Here is a 17841-nt window from a genome sequence, read left to right as displayed (position 1 = left end):
TTCCTACCCTTTGTTTCCTCTCTTTTAACCAGTTCTCAGTCCATGAAAGGACCTTCCCTCTTATCCCATGAGAACTCACTTTACTTGAGAGCTACAGCTCTCTGGATGATCTGGGGCTCTAAATCAAGATAGATCTCTGGATGAAGAGAGCGACACCACTACAAATAGTATTACTGATTGATGGGAGTCAGGAATGGTACCAGGTGTCCACTCACAAAAGGTTTTCTTCTTCCTTTCTCCTTACAAGTTACTTGCTGCAGTCAGAGTAGAGTATTTCACCAGCACATAAAAAAAAAAAAAAAAACCAACAACCCACAAACACAAAAACAACTTATTTGGAATCTCTTGCCCCACTCAAACCTATGGGTCCTTTAAACTGCTGCCGCAGTGCCATGCACTTAGGGTACCACTAAAGGCTGGGTGGGGCCCCCACTCCTCCCAGGAGCAGAGAGCCACCTCCTCTCCACCTTGCTTAGGGGCCAGTGGAGGCTGTTGGATCTGCTGCCCATGGAAGGAAAAAATAAAAAAAAATTGGATCTCAGTTGCCTTTTGTATTTAAAAGTATTTCAGCGATTACAAGTACCTGGTTAACAAACTTTGCCACTCAGTACCGCAATCCTGCAGTGAGCTACATGCACCCAGTGTCCCATTGACTTTGCCAACTTGGATCCCAAGGCAATACTTTGCCTTGTCAGGAAAAGGAATGCACAGAACAGAGATGAAGAGCAGCGGGTCAGCTATTGTTAGTTGGGAACATCAAGGAAATACAGTTAATTTTCCCTCCTCTGAGCCAAAATGTGCATGAGAAAAATAAAAGGTCTTTCTTCCCAACTTTTCCTGACATTCTGATACGGGTTGAAATATCCCTGATTTGTTTCCCAAGCCTGGTTGCAAGACGATCGGCCCAAACATGGAGCATAAAGGCCGTTGATGTTAGCTAACAACTAGCAAACAAATTGAATAAAATTACTACAATTGCATTAATGCATTTAAAAGAGCCATGAGTCAAATGTTTTACAGGCTATTATGCGTAATTTTAAGGCTTAAGATCAAAAGGAAAAAAACACCATCATTTTTGTCTCATGAGTAAGGACACAGACTGTGATAGTTTTCATGTTCTGGATGTTGGGAAAATCCCAGAATACACTTTTATCTGTTGTGTTTCCAAATGCTGGAACTTCCCATTTTTTATACAAAAGGAATTTTATTGTAATCAGTGCTATTTAGGTAGACTGTATTTCACTCTGGTACAGAAACCAAACTCATATGGAAGCTTTTGACCCCAAATGTTAAAATTATCCTTCCGTGCCTAACATACAGACAGCTCTGCGTACCGCACGCTTTCCACATTGTTCTCAAGAGATTACTGTCAATAATGATTGAAGAAATTTTTTAAAGAAAACGGAGCTCTTCCATGCATTTTCCTTAAACACTGTGAAATCTAACTCATCTTCACAAGAAATCTGTGCAAAATATATATATATATATATATATTTATTTTTAGAAACGCTCCAGAGGGCAAATCACATAAGTTACCATAACAGCTGCACATTTTGAATGTATTTGTGTAAATGGGGTTCCCACGCAGACTAACTGAAGATGTTTACTGTTTCCAAAGCGGGTATTCTTGCAAAACAAAAAACAGGAAGGTCTTCATAGTCAAGGAAGTTCATTAAACTGTATGATGGAATTTAAACAGTCAATGAGAGCTTTCATATGCAGAGCAATGCTCTAGTATCATAAAAGGAGGGAGGTGATACAGCTTTTAGTTATTAAACTGCTGCTTAAACTGCAGAGGTTGTAATCAGTTTATTTTTTTTAATGTCCTACACAGACCCCTGAAAGACACACAGGTCAGTAGATCCGTTAGACTAAATGGCTTATTTAATAATGCACACGGCTCCCCCATTCAAGCCCAACACACCACTCTCATTTAAACACACAAATGCAAGCCAAGGAAAGTGACTCGGAAGACAGCACTTCCTAGTGTGAATTACTTAAACTCGTTAGCATGTTCCATTTAAATATAATGGAGTGGCTAAAAGAAAGAGGAACTTGGACAGCAGCCTAGAAAGACTGTCCACAATTTACCAATGGTCAAATTTTGGTGACAATAGTACAGAAGATGTCACTGTTCCACATACCTGGTGGGCAGACACATTCAGATGGAGCCTCGCGTACTGTCCGCAGCTTGGCTAATCCTTCGCCCAGTTTCTGTCCAGAAGGAGAGTGTGAAAAAAAAAGAAAAAAAAAAAGATGTTTAGAGAATAAGCATATACTCACCATATGCGAAAAAAGGGCCAAATTACAAACCTCCTTCATGCTATGGACAAACACCACCCCCATTTTCTTTAGTCCAGTTTAATTATACCCTCTTCTAAAAATAACACAGAAGATGTTTAAAACTGGTCTTTACTCAAAGGGCTTGTCTACACTATGGAGAAGATCAACCCTCCACAGGTCAATCTTTTAGCGTTCAATTTAGTGGTTCTAATTTAGACCCCCAAATTGAGTGCTGAGGGTGGCCCCCTCCAGCATCTGCTACTCCTCATTCTATGAGGAGTAAGGGAAACTGACAGGAGCATGTGCTCCTGTCGGTCTCCCACAGTGTAGATGCTGCAGTGGCTCCGATTACGGTAAACTGAATCTAGCTATGCATTTTGTATAGCTGGATGGTGTACCTTAAGCCGACCTGTCTGGTCTAGTGTAGACCTAGGCAGAGAGTAAAACTTGACTCCACGTGTAGTCTCTTGGAAAGCCAAGATTTACTTGCCAAGTAAGATACTATGCAAGTATGGCAGAATCTGGACCAGAGACATTACAAGAACTTTATATTAAGGTTAGTCTACACCAGTGTTTCTCAACAAGTGGTACAAGTACCCTTAGGGGTACTTGAGAGAAAAGTCTGGAGGGTACGTCAACACAACTGAAATTTAGAGAAAACTGAATTTTTGTTTTAAGTTTTACAGTGCTTTATTATTTTTATACTTTTTACACCCAAAAATTGTGTCGCCCGCCCGGCTACGATTAAGTTGTTTAAACAAATGTGTTGCAGTAGTAGAAAAAAACTGTGTGTCTGAAAATTGTAGGTAGTGGGGGTACTTAATTTTTTTTTAAAAGGGGTTACTTTATAAAAACATTGGTCTGCACTATTCCTCCCTCCCCCCATCAATCTAACTCACACAACTTCAGCTATGTGTATAGTGTAGCTGAAGTCGACGTACTTACTGCATTGACTTCCATGCAATAAGGTTGGCAGGAGCCGCTTTCCCATCAACTCTGGCTACTCTTCTCACCCCGGTAAAGAGCCGGAGTTGATGGGAGAGTGCTTGGAGATCAATTTATTGTATCTAAGATGACACCATAAATCAAACACTAGTGGATCGATTTACTTAGTAGTGAAGACATGCTCTAAGCCTTCACCCCCAGCAGATACAATGATTGGACAACTGTGCTGTGACGATTAAGGTGTAAAGGTGATGCGTTCAACCTCCCAAGGGATTCTACCGTGCAACACAACCTCTAGTGCTTCTTGTAGGCTGATTGGAAGAGTGACTTATGTGCCCGAAGAGCCCTTGCCTTATGTACAAGGCAAGCACAAAACTGCTTCAAGAGCCAAGAATACCACACACAATTATCCCCACACCTTTTCCTATGCTTAAAAAAAATAAAAGGGGGAAAATATATTCATAGAAAGATAGGGTTGGAAGAGACCTTGAGAAGTCATCAAGTCCAGCCCCATGCACTGTGGCAGGACCAAGGAAACATAGGCCATACCTGACAGGTATCTGTCCAACTTGCTTTTGAACACTATTGTCGAAGCAAAAACACGCTCCTTTCTGTGTAGGCGGCTAACAACTGATTGCTTTATTGATCAGTAAAGCAAAGTGAGCCAAACGTGGTCCCAGCAAAGTCGGGCCCAGTAAAGCTGCTAATACAATCAATCCTAGTATCTTTATACCCTTAGCCAAACAGTCTGATGTCAGGGCATCCAATTACAGAAATCCTCAATTAAATTTGGAAAAACAAAGCCTTATCAACAAGATGGCGGACAGATACGAGGGAGTACATCTCCTGTACCAACCGGCCCAATTAACAAATACCAATAGCTCATCCTGTAGGCCTCTTCTCACGGGGTGACAGAAAGTTCACTCTGGTCTACGTGCTTGAGAGAAAAGCGGAAATGGTTTCTGATATACAAGATGGCTTCTAGCCTAATATGAAAATGATTTCTACAGCTTCTACACTACCAATGATGGCAACTCCACACTCCCCTAAAAGCTTATTCCAGATCTTAACTATCCTGAACGTTAGAAAGCCCTCTGCTGAGTAAGCCCGTTACTTCTTGTCCCTTCTTCAGTGGACACAAAACAATCGATCACCATCCTCTTTGAAAGATCCCTTGTAAGGCCACATGCAAGAATTCAAATTTGACTGCTTTTGGAGGGACACATTCTTTGCCCCTGATGCAGCCTTGGAGCCACAGGAGCTCTGTGCCACTGCCACGACGCCAGAGGAGTTATGCCCCTACTAATTATTGGGGAGAACATGCCCCTGTTAACCCCCTTAGTGCACACCCTTGAGCCCTAATATACTAGGAGACTTATCAGGTCTTCCCAGTCTTCTTCTCTCACCATTAAACAGGCCCAGGGTTGTTGTTTGAGGAAAAAAAACAAAAAAAACCCCTTTTGTTGCAGATCAGATTTTCTAAACATTCTATCATTTTTGTCTCTCTCCCCTGGACTCTTTCCAGTTCGTCCACATCCTTCATAAACTGTGGTGCCCAGAATTGGACAAGCTATTGAAGCTGTGGCCTCACTAGTACTCAGTAGACTGGGACAATTACTTCCTATGTCTCACATACAACCCTTTGCTCAATATATCCCCAAATCACAACAGCCTTTATTTGCAACTGAACTACACTGACACGTTATCAGCTTATGGTCCACTATAACCTCAAGATCCTTTCAATAATACGTCCACCTACTCAGTCATTCCCCATTTTGCAGCTGTGTACTTGATTTTTCCTTGCTAAGTGAAGTACTTTGCACGTCTTTATTGAATTCCATCTTGTTGAATTGAGACCAATTTGTCAAGGTCATTTTGAATTTCACACCCGTTCTCCAGAATGATCACAAACCCTTCCAGCTTGGTGTTAGCTTCAAATGTTATACGCATACTGTCTATTCGATTATCCAAGTCATTAATGAAAATATTGACTAGTTCTCTACCCTGTACTGACGCCTGTGGGATGCCACTAAATATGCCCTCCCAATTTGACAGAAAACTATTGATAACTACTCTTTGTTTATGGCAGGCATGTCCAAAGTCCGGCCCGGGGGCCAATTGCGGCCCGTGTTCCGGTTTAATACGGCCCCACAGGTAATTTGGCAATATCTATCTTTTATGGCCCCCAACGAATCCATATGTATTGAGATGAATACATTGTAAAATCTCAGTTAATGTCAGATGGTCTAAATCAGTTATAAATATATTTGGACAAAACATGTATACTTGGTGTTATGTTCCTGTTCATATTTTTTGAATTTAAAAGTTGACAGACAACCTTTATTACCAATAATATGTAATGTACTTTACAATATTCCTGACATATATTTCAGCTTCTTGGATTTTTTTTTCATCGGGCCTTCAGATATGAAAGGCAGAGTGATTTAACACCTATTTAGATTTGTCATCCATGTGATGAAATGAAAAGTATGCCGTTTGCAATAAACTTTGCATAAAATAGTTAATTTGCATTTAATTTTAATGGTTCAAAGAATGTCAGGCAAAATGGTCGGCCCTCACGCATGTTCACTTCATCAAATCTGGCCCTCTTTGAAAAAAGTTTGGACACCCCTGGTGTATGGTCTTTGCACTCTCTGTGCCCCCATCTTATAGTAATGTCTTCGAGATGCCATTTCCTTAGTTTATCGATAGGCTACATTGCTTTTTTCACACTTATGGGATATTGAAAGCATTAGGCACCATTTATTTTTCCCCTTCAGCAGATATTAGCACTTATTCATTTCAAATATTCCCCTCCAGCTTGTCACAAACCGTGGAAATCAACATATTCACGGGTCTCCTAAAAGTTGTCATAATAAAATCTATGGTGGTAGCACTGATGGTATATTTCATGACTGGGTATTTTTAATTATCCGCCTATATTTTTTAGAATATATGTAGCTACTTCTGATGATTTCAGGCACACAGGAAAACAATTCCAGCTACAGGGTGGTGCACTGATAGAGTGAAAACCGCTTGAGTTTTAAATTGTTCTCTCCAAACACCCTCCTGTGTATATGAAGATCATACATTAAAAAAAGTCTCTTTTTTTTTTTTTAGGGGAAGGTTGAGCATGGATGATGCTGCCTCATTTTTTAATGTTCTGTAATTCTACAACAGCATTATGGCATCCATTAGAGAAAAGAAGGGCACACATGAAGTACGCCTATCGCAACAGTGATTTTGTAAACATTATTCTATAGGAACCCAATCCAAAATCCTTTGAAATAATTAGAGAGATTCCCACTGATCTGAATGGGTTCTGAATCAGATCCCAACGTGGCCATCAATGATTTTGGTGGGAAACCGGGAGAGAGGAACTTGTATGTTTTGATCGAGTTAAGGAACTAAGGCAAATGGTTATCTGTCTTCTGACAAAGCCCCCAAAAAGTGTGTTTAAAACTTCTGTCAGTCTTGATTGGCCAGGAGAAACCCACTTGTCCAGAAGGCTGGGATAGCCACCTAAGTCAATCCAAATACACAACACCTAATTCTTCACTGCTCCCAAGAAAGATGCTGACTTGCACTTAAGACTGATGGGCAAGCACTCCCAAACTAAGACTCAAAGTGTCCCTAGTGTCCCCTGGATGGAAAAAAAAAAGTGTTATTGACACCGTGGTATGCTTGCAATTTTACATACATTTGTACCAGGTTGAACCTCTGTAAACCGGGACTCGGACCATGGATGTTCCGGACCATGGACTCGGACCATGGAGGACTGGCAGCTAAGAGTCTTACAAGCCAGCAGGCTGCTGGCAATGAGTTGCCAGTGGGGCTCAGGAGCCTAGCTCCCCACAGCTGGGCTGCCCGGCAGGGCCAGGATCCCAGCGGACCACAGCAGGGTTGCCCGGTGGGATGGGAGCACAGCTGGAGCTGGGCTGCCCAGCATGACAGGCAAGGGAGTGGGGACTGACAGGACAGCGGGGAGCTGGCTAGCAGCCAGTCCAGGGCTAGAGGGGGTCAGTAGCAGTGGGGAGCAGGAGGAGCAGATATACCCTCCCTTGGTCCTGCTAAATCCCTCATCTGGGACCAGTCAGATCCCAAGCGTGCTGGACCAGGGAGGTCCAACCTGTGTAAGTTGGATTTCAGAGTTGTATAGCTCTGTTTAGAAATGTGTGCAATTTTATAAAGAATACAGGGAGTTCAGGCAACTGTTGGTTTAGGGAACAAGAATTCTCTATGCATTTCTCTAACAACCATATAGTGCAGTTAGCATTGCAAGTGATCGTAAAAGTGAATGAAACTGCCCAGGCCAAGAATGTAAATTATCCCATTTTTAATCCATTTATTAGTCTTAGATATGTTGGGGTGTAAAGGAAATATTTGCATGTATTTAATTCTCAAATGAGTGTTGGGTTCTTCCCTTGAATTTTCCTAGGCATTGAGCTCATTTATCCGAATACTGTCTGGCTAATAAGGAAAAATAAATTAATTATGAACTAACCTGTCCTGCTCTGTTCACAACTAAATATTTCTTTATTCCTTGTGTTAAAACTTTTATGCATGAGAACAATGCCTTGTGAATTCAAGCTTGAGGTAAGGAGCAAATGGGAGATATTATTACATCTGGATCACTTGGTTAAATACATATAGGCTGTCCTCACTATAAGTCCAAGATATGTTCCAAAAAACTTGGACTTCGAGCAAAACAACTTAAAGCGGGGAATGGGAGGACTTTTTTTTTTGAGCAAGTTAAGAGCAGGGAATGGCAGGACTTATAACACATCATTTCCTACAAGCATCAACAACTTTAGTGCAGAGCGGATGTATACCGGGGCAATTTATAGCAGGGATGCCTTGTATTGTATTAGAGTTCTTCAGACTACCATACCTCTTTCAGGAGTCTGATTTGTCTTTCCCAAGTTTCACATTTCTTGAAAACTTGTTTACAAAATCATACATAAAAATACAAAATTACCACAGCAAAGTATTACTGAAAATTGTTGACTCTCTTTTTATCATAATTATACATTGATTGGAATATAAATATTGTACTTTCATGTCAGCATATGGTACATAGGGCAGTATGAACACATCATTGTCTGTATGACTTCAATAGTGGTTTTTAGCTTATTGTAAAACTTGGCAAATATCTAGATGAGCAGATGTACTCCCAAAAGACTTCATGGTACCGCCAAAGGCACATATACTCCGTTGAGATGAACTGAGTACACTGTACTATGAATCTATAGAATGTTTTTATTAAAGAACAACTCTCAGTGTACATCTACATTGCAATGCTATTTCGGGATACAGGAGTATCCCAAAATAGCTATCCCACATCTTCATAGCAATCCCGTTATTTCAGGCTCGCTATTTTGATGTTCCTGTAAACCTCATTCTATTAGGAGTAAGAGACATTTCGAAATAGCGCTTTATTTCGAAATTTGGCGCTGGTTAGACAGTGCCAAATGACAAAATACGCTAATTCAAAATAGCATTGAAATAAGATATGCAATTTGCATAGCTCAAATTGTATATCTTAGTTCGAGTTACAGTGCAGTGTGGACACACCCGCAGTGAGGTTCCATGCAAATAAGACTTCACACAGCACTAGCATAGGTATGTGTATTTTTAGAGTCAAATTTACAGAAGCTTTCACGAAAACCCTTGTGGGCTTACTTCTGTCTACAGCTAAAGGAGTAGCTAAACCCCAGTTTGGGCACCAAGATATTTGTTTTGCATATCAACTTCATGAAGCTGTATTCATATTTACCCACTATGTGAATCTCTTCTCAGAGATGGGAGGGGGTGAGAGAGTGAAATCCAATCAACAGACCTCAGGTGAGATCAGGGCTCCACTCCACCAAACCCTGCACGAACACATACTATGAGATAGCTCCTGCCTCAAAGAAAGCCTTACAATGTAGCTTCAGGCCTGGGCAAAACACCCTCCGTGGGCCGGATGCAGCCCATTGACTCCCGGCCTGCCCCTTGCAGGCTGCTGAGAAATACAGCCATTGCAGGGTTTGCAAGCAGCTCCTGTCCCCAGCACAATCCCATTGGCCGGTTTCTGACCAATGGGAGTTTCCTGTGGTCAATAGGCATCTTGGGAAGCACCCTCTTCTCCTCCTCTCAGGCTCCTAGCTGTTCACAAGCCACATGACATGCAGCCAGTGCTTGGGAAGGCTGCTGGCTGCCTCTGGCACCCCAACTTTTTGTACCCTACCCCAGAGGACCCAAACCCCTCCTGCCCCATGTCCCTTCCCAGATCCTGCACCCCAATCCTCTGCTCCAGGTCACAGCTTAAACTCCTCCTCCATCACCTTAGTCCCCTTCCCCAAGTTACAATCCCCTCTTGACCAAGGTCACAACCCAAAATCCTGCTCCCTAGTCCCCTAACCCAGGTCACAACTGCCTCCTTCACCCAACCTCTATTCCAGACCCTGTCCCTCCTCCATTAATATGGAAAAGTGCAGCCGTAGACCACTGTCCAAATTCTTGAAGTGACCTCCCATCAAAAATTATTACTCACCCCTGATCTAGACAGATAAAAGGCAGGAGAAAGAAGAAATATACAAGCAGAAAATAACCAAAGCACAGAGAGAATAAGCAACTTGTTCAAGCTTAGAGGGGATGTCTCGGTCTCAGAGCCAGGAATTTAAACCTACCTAGTCACCTGAGTTCCAATCCAGTGCCTTAAGCACTCCACATTAATATTTTTAATATTTTTATTTTTAATTCTACCACTAAACCACAGAAGAAGGAAAAAACACTTTAAAAATCAATTTATGATCATGTAATAGACTGGTAAAAACAGTCTTAGCCATAGAGAAATTCTCAAGAACATAAAGTTACTTTGCTAGTCAGATGTTCTATATAATTAACAAAAAGCAAATCAAATAACTTTTTTGTTATTTAAAAGGAACCCCAATGAACAGATGTGGGTTAGCAGGACTGACATTGTACCTATTAAAAGATAGCAGAATCTGCGTTCATTCCTTGAATCTGTTACTCATTTAAAAATGTGTACTTTTTATATCGATAGACATTTGGTCATACTAAATGTTTCAACAGCCTTATTCTTGCATTACGAATTCAATTATGTGGTTTCACTTCAGTTTCCTTCTCCAATCCCCATCTGAGCATTCACAATACCAAGCAAGCTCGCCACACTTTGCTACATCTCAGCAAGAAACTGTTTCTGCAGCATTGCCTGAAATCAAGTATAATTCCCACTTACAAGCAAATTTACTGACTCGAATAACAGATAGAAACAGGACTGCTCTCCGGACCCACATGAAAATTCTTAGCCAGAACACACAAATTAGCTAAAGTGGATCAGTCAGCTTCCATCAAGAGTGAAATCTTAACACATTTGAAAGTGTCTTATTTTGCAAACACCCTCTCACCTCTGATATTTTGGATTATCCCTTAAGTCATACCTAGATGACGGATTGATGGATAGGTGAGAAGGCATATAATCCTCCCCTCCCCCCCACACACACCCCTGTACTAACACTACCCTAGCAGAGTCTCCATCTCTCTGAATACTAAGCAGCTAGGAGTTCTTCCTTCACATCTCTCAGCTTTCTATTAGCTTCATATCACACACCTCCACAAGGAGTAGGAGAGCAGGGGCAGAAACAATTTTTATATGCCAGTCACAATACAATATACTCTCCTTTGCCAGTGCAATACAAGAATAAAAAGTCAATCCAGTATTCCATTATGTAGCCACTTCCACAGATGTTAAGCTCACGTTGCCCAGTAATATCCTGTTGGAATCTTGCTATAACCCTCTTCAGAATGTTCCATTCTAAACTAGCAAATCAGTTCTAGTATCCCAAACGTCTTTACTTCTGGACAAAAGTCACTTACAATAAAATCCACCTGTCCTTTGGTAGGCACCAAAAAGCGTAACAATCTACATGTTTTGTTAGTCTATAAAGTGCTACCAGACCATTTGTTGTTTTTTAAGTTTATCCTGAGTAGTGTCAGTTTTTGGTACTAGAAGATAGAAACAAATATAGAAACTCATTCTGGAAGCAGAACAGTTCTTCCAACACAAGAAATTATAGGAACACAGCAAAAGACTCAGTAAATACAAAAGCAGCAGCTGTTGGTATTTTTATCATCCACAGTTCTGCTCAGGACCATTGTATTATATGATGCTTTACAATACTCTGCAAGAGAATGGAGACCATGTTCATGCATGCGTAACATAAAAATAGTTATCCATTACCACCAAAGATAAATGTTTTTAAACACAGGAATCTTGATTACTGTAAGAATAGAATTTAGTGTATTCACAACACATGTAACTAGATGTAATATCACCTAGAATTTTTTCCCTTATAAATTGCTAATGAAGGGTTAAACTCTACCACCTCTTACTCCACAAGTGAACCACCTTGAAATCAACAGGGTTACTCCCAGAGTAAGGTATTAGTGTGAGTAAAAGTGACAGAATCTGACTTACAGCATAGACTTCTCTAATTTATACGAACAGTATTCTTCTCAAAGTCCAGAGGTGCTTATGCTGTTTGACTACTTTCACCGCAAAGTAAGTAATCAAGCCCATCTTTCATTGCCTGCTGCCCTGACTACTTTCACTGCAAAGTAAGTAATCAAGCCCATCTTTCATTGCCTGCTGCCCCAACTTGAAACCAACTACTACACTTTAGGGAGTTTTACTGTGCATCCTGCCACTAGTTAGCAGATAACAGGGACAGCACACATGGACAGAGCTGCCCTTACCAGGGCTTAGAATATGCAACTGCATAGGGCACCAGAAAATTTGAGGCACCACTGGGTCTTAATGTCCACCCATCCACCTCTTCCTATCTCGTTCTTTGGCTCTGCTTCCTCTGGAGAGGAGCCAGTTAACTTAAAAGTGAAAAAGCCTGCCAGAGCTATTAGCAGATACTGTAACTATAAAAGAGCCAGTCAAGTGGTAATGAAATCATTTAACAGGCATTTGCCAACCCCAGGTATATACACTGACAATTTCGGAATTTACTGAGTGAGTCTACAAGACTCAAGTTTAAAATTTGCTTTAAAATATTTCATTAGTGTGGCTAAAGATGATAAAATCCCATCTCTTAAAAAAAATCATCCCTCTCCCAGCTGCCATGAGACACAGGGGTACTGTTTAATAGTACTGGGTACGGCCCCCTAAATCCTAGACTGGCCCTGCACATGGTACCTGTCCTGACTCCCTTTGGTAGGATGCTGGGCCCGATCCTGCCTAGAACTAGTACCAATGGACTCCCGCTCCCCCGCACAGGCAGACCCAAGGGGGGGGGTCACCCTATAGGCTCCTCTGGGGGCAGGTTTGTGTCACTCCACCCTATCTCCCTGGCGCAGAGGCAGCTGGGGTTCGTGTGGGGGCCCCCCCGAATATCCCCTTTCCCTCCCCTAGCAGCCCCTCGGGGCCCGCCGTGCCATGCGCCCCTGGCATTGCCCCTCGGGCTCAGCCCCATCCCTGGAAGGGGGCAAGGTGGGGCCAGAGCCCAGCGCAGCCCACGCCCGGCCCCTCGGCACTCACCTCCCGGAAGAGCTGCTCCATGTGCGGCTGCAGCAGGGCGAGCAGCGGGCCGGGGCTGAGGGGGCTCCCGCCGGGGCTGCCCCGCTCCTCCAGCGCCGCCACCCTGCCCTGCAGCTCGCACGTCTTGGCGCTCAGCAGCAGGCAGGCGGCCAGCGAGGTGAGCGAGAGCAGCAGGCAGAGGGCTGCGGAGCCGCTGCCCCCCGCGCACCGGCCGCCCGCCGCTTGCAGCCTCCCGGCGCCTTGGCTCATGGTCCCCGGCGTGGCGCGCTGCGGGGAGCGGGCGTGCGGCGGCCCCGATCCGCCGCCGGGCAGCAGTGGAGCCGGGAGCGGTGGGGCAGGGAGCGCCGGAGCCGGGAGCTGCTTTTCTCCGCTCCCTTCAGTGCGTCTTAAACAGGGGGGAGGGGGACCCATGCCCCGCGAGTCTGGGCAGGGGGGGAGCCTCCGTAATCCCCACGGGAGGGGGGGACGTGACCTCAGCTGTAATCCCACCCACTCCCCTCACCCCGGCCCCCAGCGCACACGGGGGCTATGCAAATCGCCCGGCCGGGAAAGGGGACGGGCGCCTCCCCAGGGGTGGAGCAGCCGGGCGCCTGGACGGACAGACAGACACTGGCCCTGCGGGGGGTCGCTCCGCGTCTCATCGAGCCCGGGGCTTCCCACGGTGGCCAGGGAGGAGCCCAGACCGGGTAGAGCCGCTCTGCCTGAGGCAGGGTGGGAAACCACCCACGCCTGGCTCCCACCCACTCGGCCCTTTCTAGTCCCCACCCGGGGGTGGGCGCTTTGGGTGCGGCTCACCCCCAAAAGTTGGGGGTTCACTCAGTCAAGCCTCTCCCCCCTCTGGCTGGGGGGTTCCTCTGGGCATGGCTGTGGAGAAAGGGGTCTCCCCTCACCCATCTGGGCTAAGGAGGGGGGTCTAGGCAGCAGCCTGGGCACACCTGATTAAGCCACAAGGCGTGGGCTGGACTAGGAGCTCTTACACGCGCAGACACAGACAGCCCGGCTGTCGGACGCGCGTCCTGCTATCAGCATATCCTGCCCGGAGGATCAGGCAAGACCCCAGCCCAGCCTTTAAGGCGTCGGGGATCTGATCCAGGCCGCTGCACGGACAGTTGGGATCCAATCCGTGTCCCCAAATCCAAGTACTGAAAATTGTGCGGACAGAAGCTAATGCACCGAGCGAACGCCAGCCTTCGTACAGGGCGCTGCGCCATAGAAAGAGGAGCAGCGACGCTGCTTTACCGTGCCTGGCCATTTCACACACATCCTGCCCCCAAAGACCTCGACAGAGATCGCATCGGACAGGAGGAAAAACTCAAACGTACAAACCAAAGGCAAAGGCGAGAGTGAAAGGAGGCATTCTGCTGAATCTCCTCCGAGAGGTGGCGCTACTGGATGCACTTACATCTAACCCGTTAGTTCTGTTTAAAGCCAAAGTTTGCAGTAGAGGTTTAGTTTCAGCTTTTAGTCTTCTCGTTGAACTGCCCGCGGTTAGCGCCCTCCAGTGGCAGAGGATGGACCAGACCAATAATACTTAGATTTCCCTGGTTGCTTCAAAGAAGAGATAGGAAATTGAAGTCAGACATTGGGCCCATGCCCTGCCTGAGTGATAAGATGTGTAAGCAATTAATCCTAATATTTCCTTGTAGATATCTTTCAGGCTGACTGATACCTAGGAGATAAAATGTTTGCTGGCTACACAAGCTATTGTAAAAAACAACAAATGCCTGGCAAACACCATGCACTTTTGTGGTGCACATCCAGGTAATCATTTTGTCAGGTTTAAAGTATTTAATTTTAGAAACCTTTCTTTGCAGACAAAATCATTAAATAAACTCATGTGATTGGTCATATTATGATTATCAAAACCACTTTCTGCAGTTTTTTTTAATCAAACAGGCCCCTTTTTATTATTTGCATTGTAATGTATCATGGAAACTTAATTTAGGAGCATCATAGTCCCTTAACCTAGAAAAAGCCATGCTTCAGCTATTTTATGTTTTCCTAAGTTCTAGCACACATTATCAAATATAACCTGTAATTCATTTTTGGGAAACGGATCCTGCCACCCTTCCTCACAGTCAGTGGCAACATATTCATTTCTAAGAGATGGTGACAATTTTAGGGATAAAGTTTCATAGAAGCACCTACAGGAGTGGGAAGAGAAAAGTTAGAAAATATGAATAAATCCCTGAGGATATACAGAAATTAACTCCTACTTGCACCACACATTAACAGGTATTCATTTTCTCTAAGGCTACGTCTACACTGGCCCCTTTTCCGGAAGGGGCATGTAAATTTCACTAGTCGTCGTAGGGAAATCCGCGGGGGATTTAAATATCCCCCGCGGCATTTAAATAAAAATGTCCGCCGCTTTTTTCCGGCTTTTAAAAAAGCCGGAAAAGAGCGTCTAGACTGGCCCCGATCCTCCGGAAAAAGTGCCCTTTTCCGGAGGGTCTTATTCCTACTTTGAAGCCAAACTTTGAAGTAGGAATAAGACCCTCCGGAAAAGGGCACTTTTTCCGGAGGATCGGGGCCAGTCTAGACGCTCTTTTCCGGCTTTTTTAAAAGCCGGAAAAAAGCGGCGGACATTTTTATTTAAATGCCGCGGGGGATATTTAAATCCCCCACGGATTTCCCTACGACGACTAGTGAAATTTACATGCCCCTTCCGGAAAAGGGGCCAGTGTAGACGTAGCCTTAATAGTACTTTCCTCTTCCAAAAGCCATCTCATCCCACTTGTCCTTTCTGTTGCCATGGAAATTAATATAATTTTGCTGATAAGCATCGGAGAAGATTTTCTGGAATTACAAGGGATTTAGGGACCTCAGTGCTGTGTGTGTGTCATGGCACCTACCTTTTAGGCACCGAGACCTAGAATATCAGAGGAACAATGCTGGGATGGAGCCACAAAGCTGAGTTAGGCATCAAGGCTCTCTAGACTATGAATGGAGAAAGCTGGATGACTGCACATGCAATCCCCCAAAACAGCACGCTAGGTGGGGTCCTAGCCAATGGGAGATGCCCATGGCAAGGGTGTGTTAAGCCCTGCTCTTCTCTCCTAGTCTACGTCTACACTGGCAGATTGTTGTGCCAGAAGTATGCAAATGAGCAGGGCTCGCCAAGCCACAGTGAGTCCCGCTCGCCAGCCGCGCTATCCAGCAATCTGCGCATGCGCAGATCATCTGAACCCAGCTCTTCCGGTTTGTAATCTACTTGGCACGGGCGAGTAGATTACACAGATTGTCGAGCCCTGCAAATGAGGCAAGCATGGAATATTGCCGAGCCTCATTTGCATACCTAATGAGCCGCCATTTTTGCAGAAGAGGCTTTTGCACTAGAAGCTGTCTACACTGCCCCTTCTTGCACAAGAAGAACCCTCTTGCGCAATGCCGTTATTCCTGAAAATAATCAGCGTAGTGGCATTGCGCAAGAGGGTTTTTCTTGCACAAGAAGGGGCAGTGTAGACAGCTCCTTCTAGCACAAGAGCCTCTTCTGCAAAAATGGCGGCTCACTAAGTGTGCAAATGAGGCTCGGCAATATTCCACGCTTAGCCTCATTTGCATACTTCTGGAACAACCCACCAGTGTAGACATAACCCTAGTTAGTCATTTAAGTGCAAGCTCCAGGGAGGCATGTATGCTAGTTTAGCAATGCACAAATAGGAAGCAATTGCCTGCAGTCAGATGCTTAAGCCCTTTTGGGGGGAATGAGGTAGGTGACCCTCAATCAAATGGCTGGAGGAAGAGGCCCCAATTAGAATACAACTGCGATACGGTCTGTTCCCTCTACTCCCTGCAAAGAGGAGAAAGGATTTGAATAAGTGTCTCCCAGCTCCCTGGAGAGGGCTGCAAGCTGACAGGCCACTCGGATGTAGGGCTCCCTCAGTCTCTCCTGGGGAAGCTGTTACCCTTTATATAAATGACTAAGCATCCCCAGGCCCTCACACATGAATGCCCTGATAGGGGATCACAGAATCATTCTGGCTGCAGATAGGCAGCAAGAGAGAATGACACTGTAGGAAGTAAGCAAGTGAATCTGATCCCTCTGCTCCGGCCCTATGTTATTTTTGTCCAGAATGCAACAGAATGAGCAGGAGAGACTGAGAGAACACTGCTCCCTCCCCCTCATCAGACTATCCCATAGTGCAGTGGTTAAAGGATTCTGGGGAGAGATGAAACACACACACCAGTCCAAGTCCAAATCCTTTCAGGCAGAGGGGTGGGGAATTTGCATGTCTCCCAGTCAAGTGCTCAAATCACTGATCTAAAAATTATAAGACGGACAGTAACAGTTTCTCCTCTACCAGACTGATTTTGAATGGGACCTGATCTGGTACACAGCCTCTGAGCATGTCTGCCATCTTGGGCCTGCCAGTCCACGACTTAGGCAGCTTTTGATCTTTTCCTGGTTTTGAGTAATTCTGGGGGAGTAGGTGGCAGATAGGCAGCAGCATGCTTGCCCAGAGATAGGAACATAAAAGGACCTAGGAAATTTAGGGATGGTCTACACTGGGAATATCAGTGCTGCTGCCAGGCTGAAGAATCCACACTTCGAGACATAGCTAAACCAACTGAACCCCTGGATGTAGACATTACTTGGTTGATAGAAAAATTCCTCTGTTCACCTAAGTACTACCTGTCAGAGAAGCAGATTACCTATGCTGACAGAGCCCCTCCTGCTGGGATTTAGTTCACACCAGAGCACTGCAGCCATGTTGCTGTAGAGTTGCAAGTGTAGGTAGCCTCATATGCCAAAAAATTTAGGAGCTGAGTTTAGGAAATAGCAGGAGTTTTGTGGATTGCAGTGGAACCTAGGCATGAGGTTTAGTTGCCTAAGTCCCTTTGTGGATACCAACCTTGCTTCCGAGACTACCTAAATTGTTAAGAGTAGCTAATCATAGGTTCTGCAAGTATGCATGTGCTGGAATAAATCCCACTTTGTCAGAGACTATTCATTTACATTTTACTAGGAACACTCCTTAGACCACTGCATAGATCCAGGAGAGCAATGGATCCTATAGGCTTAGTTGATGGGAAGAAAAATAGAACTGCAATGTTGGCAT

The 17841-nt window shown here is 44.6% G+C and overlaps 1 protein-coding gene across 1 annotated transcript in view; it reads right to left on the bottom strand.

Annotated features, from left to right (window-relative positions):
* The window catches only part of COL23A1 (collagen type XXIII alpha 1 chain), a 394193-nt gene extending 380659 nt beyond the window's left edge, over positions 1-13534 (bottom strand). Inside the window, exons 1-2 of the mRNA XM_089769470.1 lie at positions 12779-13534; positions 2145-2214 (exon numbers count right to left, since the gene is read on the bottom strand). Coding sequence (XP_089625596.1) covers positions 2145-2214; positions 12779-13189 — 481 coding nt within the window. The 5' untranslated portion in view covers positions 13190-13534. The remainder of the gene's footprint in view (positions 1-2144; positions 2215-12778) is intronic.
* Between the last annotated feature and the right edge of the window lie 4307 nt (positions 13535-17841).

The sequence above is a fragment of the Pelodiscus sinensis genome, chromosome 16 (genome assembly GCF_052426305.1).
Source record: "Pelodiscus sinensis isolate ZL-2025 chromosome 16, ASM5242630v1, whole genome shotgun sequence".
Lineage (NCBI taxonomy): Eukaryota > Metazoa > Chordata > Testudines > Trionychidae > Pelodiscus > Pelodiscus sinensis.
Note: the sequence above shows the minus strand (reverse complement) of the source record. Positions and strands in the feature narration are given on the sequence as shown.